Source organism: Argentina silus, assembly GCF_951799395.1.
Source record: "Argentina silus genome assembly, chromosome: 13".
NCBI classification, from domain to species: domain Eukaryota; kingdom Metazoa; phylum Chordata; class Actinopteri; order Argentiniformes; family Argentinidae; genus Argentina; species Argentina silus.
This window is the reverse complement of record NC_139667.1, coordinates 10,873,445-10,880,749: the sequence shown is the minus strand read 5'-3', so window position 1 is coordinate 10,880,749 and position 7,305 is coordinate 10,873,445. Positions and strand designations below refer to the sequence as shown.

At 43.3% G+C, this 7,305-nt stretch overlaps 1 protein-coding gene across 1 annotated transcript in view; it reads right to left on the bottom strand.

Annotated features, from left to right (window-relative positions):
- Positions 1-395: 395 nt before the first annotated feature.
- The window catches only part of LOC310814107 (connector enhancer of kinase suppressor of ras 3-like), a 48,630-nt gene continuing 41,720 nt past the window's right edge, over positions 396-7,305 (bottom strand). Inside the window, exons 16-25 of the mRNA XM_083683376.1 lie at positions 6,312-6,365; positions 5,690-5,729; positions 4,765-4,934; positions 4,145-4,218; positions 3,314-3,385; positions 2,656-2,723; positions 2,340-2,464; positions 1,716-2,085; positions 922-1,112; positions 396-763 (exon numbers count right to left, since the gene is read on the bottom strand). Coding sequence (XP_083539502.1) covers positions 563-763; positions 922-1,112; positions 1,716-2,085; positions 2,340-2,464; positions 2,656-2,723; positions 3,314-3,385; positions 4,145-4,218; positions 4,765-4,934; positions 5,690-5,729; positions 6,312-6,365 — 1,365 coding nt within the window. The 3' untranslated portion in view covers positions 396-562. The remainder of the gene's footprint in view (positions 764-921; positions 1,113-1,715; positions 2,086-2,339; positions 2,465-2,655; positions 2,724-3,313; positions 3,386-4,144; positions 4,219-4,764; positions 4,935-5,689; positions 5,730-6,311; positions 6,366-7,305) is intronic.

The window sequence follows — 7,305 nt, the reverse complement described above, 5'->3', positions numbered from 1 at the left end:
TGGCACTATTTGCAAAACCGGTAGAGAATCAAATAGTTTTTCAAAACAGATAATATTGCAACAAATAAAACACTTATTTAATTGAGTGTTCTCGTGGATAAGATGTCCCAACTTATGTTCCATCACTCACTGGAGATAACACGCATAGGAGAAAAAAACCCACAAACATTCACAATGGAATCTGTACAATTGTTCCAAACATAAAATGATCAACAATAAAAACAATACGAAAACAGATCATTTATTAAAATGTCTGCACCATCTCTATTCAAGTAGGCACCTTCACCTCATCATGGATCAGTATAACCTATGTGTTCTGAAGAACAGGCAGTGTGAGTCTCTCCTATGTGTTCTGAAGAACAGGCAGTGTGAGTCTCTCCTATGTGTTCTGAAGAACAGGCAGTGTGAGTCTCTCCTATGTGTTCTGAAGAACAGGCGGTGTGAGTCTCTCCTATGTGTTCTGAAGAACAGGCGGTGTGAGTCTCTCCTATGTATTCTGAAGAACAGGCAGTGTGTGTGTAACCCTCGTAGCCTACTGGCCTGAGCTGAATAGCAGTGAGTCTTATAAGCTGGTCTCAATGACAGGGACAGCGATGGCTGCTGCTGCTGCAGGAGCCTCTTCCTCTGCTGCCCCCTGTTGGCCCCTGTTACAGATCTCCTGGAGCAGAGAGGTGTTGGCCTCTTTCCACTCCTTGAATTTGTGTGATGTGAGGTCAGGGTCAGCCAGCACCTGGTCGATGGTCAGCAGGTCCGCCTCCTTAGCCTGGGCCAATGAGGAGGGAGTGTGTGAACAACATGTTTCAAGGGAACGACACATAAAATGCTGAATAGGATCTATCAAAAATAAATGTTATACTGTCATCTCTGTAGTCATTGTGAAAAAAATGAAAAGAAAACATAATTCCAAGGAAGAGTATGTACCTTTAGCGTGCTGTTCAGGGTCCTGATGAGGTGCAGTCTCTCGTTAACACTCTGGTTTTTGCATCGCTTTATGAAGGAGGCTCTGAAATCCCTCTTGGTGGATGGTTTGCGGTCTCCTATCGGGGAGAGGCTGGCCTGTTTCAGATGGATGTACAGTCTTTCCATTTCATCAGAGCTGGCTTCGTGACTCCCTGCAAGAAAACGTACACAATTAACCTGAGAAACCTTCATATTTCTGCTTTGCACCTAACCATTGGTGCAAAGCAATACTATAAGTTGAACTCAGCCTAGCGACATAATCTTATAAAATGACCAGAGGTAGCATGAATTAACTGACTAAAAAAGTCATTTGAAACAATTAGTGATGTTAAACACATTGACTGCCTCTGTTGAACACTTTCTCACGGAGAGTTGAATATCACACATGTGCAGGCAGACACAAATTCTAGTTTCCATTTACTGCTACCGAATACAGAAGTGACCACATTACACAAGCAGATGCCACAGGAAGTGCTGTCTACTTGCACTTCTTCTCTTCATCAAAAAGCCTCAAACGGCCAACTACAGCTTTCAGTTTCCTTGACGTAAAACACCATGTTAAAGGCAGGGGAAAAGCATCCATCTATCCAGCCCAATGTTTGAACTGAATTTCTAAGAGGCTTTGAATGACACACTCATTCATGTCTAAACCTGATGGTTGCCTGTAGTAAACGGACACAATGTGCTCAACACTCCATGTTACATCCACCTCTCTGGAAAGTCAAAAAAACGTTGTTCTTTCAGCACTGTCTTACCATCTTCCTCCGACCTAGGCATAGCCACCAGAGTCTGACCCCCAGGAACGGGGTGCTCCTCGCTGGCTGCCATCTCTGGGGGGTCCTGGGGGGCCAAGGCCTCCTGGTGGAGGTGTATGGTCTCCTCCTCCTCCTCCTCTTCCTCCTCCGCTCTCTCTCGTGGGGGCGGGCGGTGTGTGTGCACCTGCACTGAGCACACCACCGTCTCCCCGGCAACGGGGGAGGCCTGTGAGACCAGGTCCAACCAGGACTGCCGGTGCTTGGCCAGCGAGGAGGCGGAGCTCTGCGATGTCATGGTGCTGACAGGCGAGGAGAGGGAGCCATTGGCCTCGCTGGGGAGCGGGGAGGAGTAAGGCGGAGGAAGGGTTCCCTGGGAGACACAAACATACCGAAAGTCAGAGGAGCCAGGAGAACCACAGTCCTGTTTCTAGAACAATGCCACTGATTGACTTGTGTTGTCAAACGATAGAAGACCTGTGTCTACACTGTAAGTTGAGTTAGCATGACGTCTCCTCAACAAGGGCATGTGACCTCTTGTTATAGAGGCATTGAGCCCACCCTGTAGCTTATGCTGGTATAATCCACTTGTGTAAGAACCCTCTCAGCTGCCCAGTGTCCACTGACCTGATGACCACTACCAGGTGGACCACCCACATCCACAGAGTCCTGGCTCATCTGCTCTGAGTATGGGGGAGGCGGCGCCTCCGTGGTCTCTGCCTCCTCGTGATCACTCTCCTCACTGTAACACTCTGGACACACACACACACACACACACACACACACACACACACACACACCACACACACCACACACACCACACACACACACACCCATCAGAATGACTTTACACACTACCCAACGTCTTCTTGACAGACATTGATTAACAGTGAAACGGAGCACAGCTGATAAATCATTCTGACTGATCATTATGAGGCCTTACCGGCAGCAGTGTCGTTGCTCTCTGTTGGTTCATATTGGATTGAAGCGAGTCCAAGCTTATTCAACCATCTGCAACAGACAGGTAGAGACAGTCACATTCACCCTCTCTATGATGAGGAGAAACTTTGGAAAACATTATGTAGGGACAGCTTCTATAGCAAATGCTTAGCGAGAAAACTGCTCAAAATCAAAACATTACAAGCCAATGAAGATTGAGGATTATGAGGACAGCTAGGTCACATTATGAGGAACGTTTAAAACTTGAGGATGTAGTCACTTTGGTGGAGTTTAAACACTTGGTTGATGGAAATATTACAGATATGTGTAACTGTCATTAGGACAGATGTTTGTGAAGTTTGTGTTTCTATATGTAACGGTTGAACTTTGTGTGTGTGTCCATAGTTTATTCAATGTTTTGTCTGTGCATGCAAGTTGTTTTGTCTGAAACTGTGTTCCCCCTGCTACTGTTAAAACAGGTCTCTCTTGAAAAAGAGACTTTAACTTTAGAATGAGACTAACCTGTATAAATAAATGTAATTTTCTTTTGATTTACATGACACGGCTGATGATTAATTGGCTTTGCTAGTCACTCTTTATGCTGTACCCCCACCTCCCTAACCCCCACCTCCCTACCCCCACCTCCCTAACATGTGACTTACATGTTCATGTCCTCGTTGCTCTCAGCTGCAAAGTAAAACATCATGACTTGTGGGTGACAGGCTTTGATGGCACTGCAAGAGACAGAGAGAGACATCCACACAAACCATCAGTGGTGTGAAAGTAGAGCAGATACTAAAAAGGGTCCACATATCTACGCAAAGCATTGACTGAACAGCAAGCATTAAAGGTGCAATATGTCATTCAACAACAATAAAGCGGGCTCCCCGCCACTCTTTTGGTAGACAGCTGAGGGATGGGGCTGGAGAAATGTAACCACTCCCAATTTCATAGACAGAGCTATGGATCAATGGCTATAAATATACCGAGCTATGGATCAATGGCTATAAATATACCGAGCTATGGATCAATGGCTATAAATTATCATTTAAAGTCAAACATGTTGTTGACTCACCCATCTCTTTTATTTGTTGCTATAGCATACATGTGAGAAATACTGCAGCTAACTAGAAATATAGCATCAAATTTACATCTGAAACGAGTGGTTTGGAAATGCGTTGTGGTTTCCTGAACTGAAGCTGACGTCACCTCACATTTTGTTTCAATAAAAGTCCCAGATTTCTACATTTTATATGGATACATTTTGAGGGGGAAATGGAAGCGCTGCACAGATGCTTAAAAAAATGGACAAAATTACAAATTACAGACTGCCCCTTTAACGATGGCATGAGCACATGACTAAAACCTTGAATGTGGGTTTTTCACCTCACTTTGCATTCAAAACTATTCTCATAGTAAACAGGAAGTTACAGATATTCACTAACCTAATGACTTCCTGTCATTTTGATTGTTTGAAGACCAAGGTGACTTACTATTTTTTCTTGCACTCCATCGCTCTGTCGATCATGAAGTCTGTCAAGTTGATGTAACCCTCTGCTTTCTCGGCCTGAAAAGAAGACAAATGGTTGTTCTTTTTTGCTTTTTATTAACAGATTCTCTCTGATAAAGGGAATTCCCTTCAAAACTCTTCAAAAACAACTAACAATCCCACACAATTTCCTTTAAATTCATGAAACATATCACTTGTTTTCACTTTCAATTTCTCCAAATGTGTGTAGGCGCACATTTGGAGACTTAATTCATTCCTCCATGCCAGTATGTCATGCACATCTTACTTAGCAGAAGTTGACACATTGACACTGACACCTCCAGACACAGGAAATGCCATGTCAGTCTGCCTCTGTTCCGGCAATGACATGGAGGCAACACTGGGAAGACCAGCTGTGGCAATGACAGGATGACTCAGACTCTAGCAGTATAATATATGCCATTTAGCTGACGCTTTTATCCAAAGTGACTTACATTGCAGTGAGTGCATACATTTTTCAGTATATATGGTCCCAGCGAGAATCGATCCCCCAACCTAAGCATTGTTAGTGCCATGCTCTACCAACTGAGCCCATCTACCAACTGAGCCAAGACCATTACTCACCAGCTGATTAGTGTACCAGTACAGGGACGTCTTCTTGAGGACAAACCAGTACTTCTTCCATTTGAAGCCCAGGAAGCCCTTGCCCTCCTTCTTCCTATAGAGCCAGCCCTGATGGTCTGGCTGGCCCAGCTCTTTCACTGAGACTCTCCTTCTGCTCATTGTCACATTGCCTGGACAAACACACAACCACATTTTGAATACTTTATTTGGGACAGACACAGACACAGGTTGACACACACACACACACACACACACAAACACACACACACACACACAAACACACACCACACACTACACACTACACACGGATGATCAGAGCTACTCAGACAAGCATGCATCTTTAAATAGTTCGATACGAAAGGTTTGGTATGACTACCATCACTTTACTCCGTTTCCAGCACACCCTCTACTGCAAACATGAACAATCCACAACACTCACAACAAAAGGTCAGATCAAGATATGATGGAACAAGCCCATTGACATTGAAATACATTAAGATCACACTAAATGCAAAAACAAGATTTTGTGAAAACTCCATTATGCTTCATAAACTCAGACAAACACCTGCAGATTATTAAATCACGTTCACCCGCGCAGCACATATATAACCTCTTTCAACCATGTTCAGCCTACCTGTTCGATGTAAATCGTCCAACAACAAAAATATTCAAATTCTATGATGGTTCACACGCACCAATCACACTATGCATCCATGCACACTGCACTGAACAGTGAGCTTAAGCTTAAAATACCAGAATCTCTAACTGAGCATTGTCTAAAGGCATCTTCAACACAAGCCCCCACAGACATTAATTGCCATGTCACTTTCCACACGCCCACATCAGGGGCCTAAATTACAGTTGAGAGCGTAGCCACAGACAGCAGGCAGTAGGCAGCAGAGCCCCCTGTGTGACAACAACTTACCTCCTCGACTCTTCTTCCTTGACTTCTGTCTCAGGGAAACCTTAGAAAATAGAAGAGGAACCAAAGTGAGGTCGGAAGGTTACCATAAGGTGTATTCACTGGTCCAGGACTTAGAGCTCATAGGGTAGTGATATCACACAACCACCTCAGCATACAGCAATCTCTATCTGGTACATCCTGTTTCTCACTAGAAGTGTCACATGAATCTCTCTCTTTCACTCTCTCGCTCTATCACAATCACTTCTCTCTCTCGCTCGCTCTAGCACACCCTCCTCCCTCCTCCCTCCCTCCCTCTCTCTCTCTTTCTGATAACAAAGAAAGATGTTGATGATAGCAACCAAATAAATAAACAATTTGGGCTAACCACAGTGGTATGGAATCTCTGGTTGTAAAAAAAATCGAACAAACATCGTAAAAGGTTCATCTTGACATGTCACAAGATTGCAGAAGCAGAAGTACACACTACATTAAAAAGTTCTGGCCAAAGAATTGATACAAATGCTAGCTACAGGACGTGTCTGAATATCAGAGCCAATGTAAAGGAGTCCAATTACAGAAAATAAAGTCCATTTCACTCATTTCCCTCAGAAGTAGAGATAACTAGAGATAATACTCTACTTACAGGGTTGTAGTCATCAGCAGCCATAGAGGGAGCCAGAGATATAGGGAAGGCAGCCTGTTGGGAGGAACACAAGTTCAGCCACAGACCTCAGAATAAATTGTATCGTTTACAGTACCTTATCTGAATGAATAGTGCCTGAAATCATGTGTTGAAAAAAGGAAGAAGATAAAACAACAGAAACATGCTGCTCTCAGCATATTAAAAGGAAGTGATGTCACAGATACCCTACGAAGGAAAATAATTGCTCCCTTTATATTTTTCCTCTGTAACCGCTAATTCTACATTTCTAGGAAACCTTCTCTATGATTTCTGTCAAAACAAGTCCTGTATTTCAATACATTGACAATGTCTATGTCATTGTCAGAAACCAATAAGAAACATAGTCCAGAGTCACTAGGTATCATCATGCCATACATGATGACTAAGTGGTTAAAGGTTCCATTAGTATCATCTGAGTCAGAGAAAATGACATCCGATTATGGAGGGGTTGTTGTCCCTTTATAGCTGCATTTCACCCATGGGTCTAGTTTCACAGGATAACTGTAAGCCCTTTGGTTTCCAGCATATGACCCGAATACGCTTCACCCCTGACCCAGAACCTAAAACTACTAGGCTCATTTCTATAGCTACTTTTCAGGAACTGATTCCTCAAAGGTCAATGTTGTTTCGGAAAAGTCAATATGAATTTAATATGAGGATGTGTCAAATCAAATCAATTTTTTTTTGCGCATACAGCCATAATTGATATAGTGACATGCTTTGGAATCTTGCTCCTCGATCAACAACAGTCAACAATACAATATAATATAGTGTAAAAAAAATAGTCCATCCACATTTAAAATTACAACCAAATGTTGAAACTGCTGTCGATTGACATTGAGAAACCTTGTTTCATAGGCACAAGCATTATTGACCAACTTCCTCAGCCGGCTTGACTTCCTTGACTAAAATTAAAGTGAGCATACAGTATTTGAGGTTATCGATGAAGCGCCTC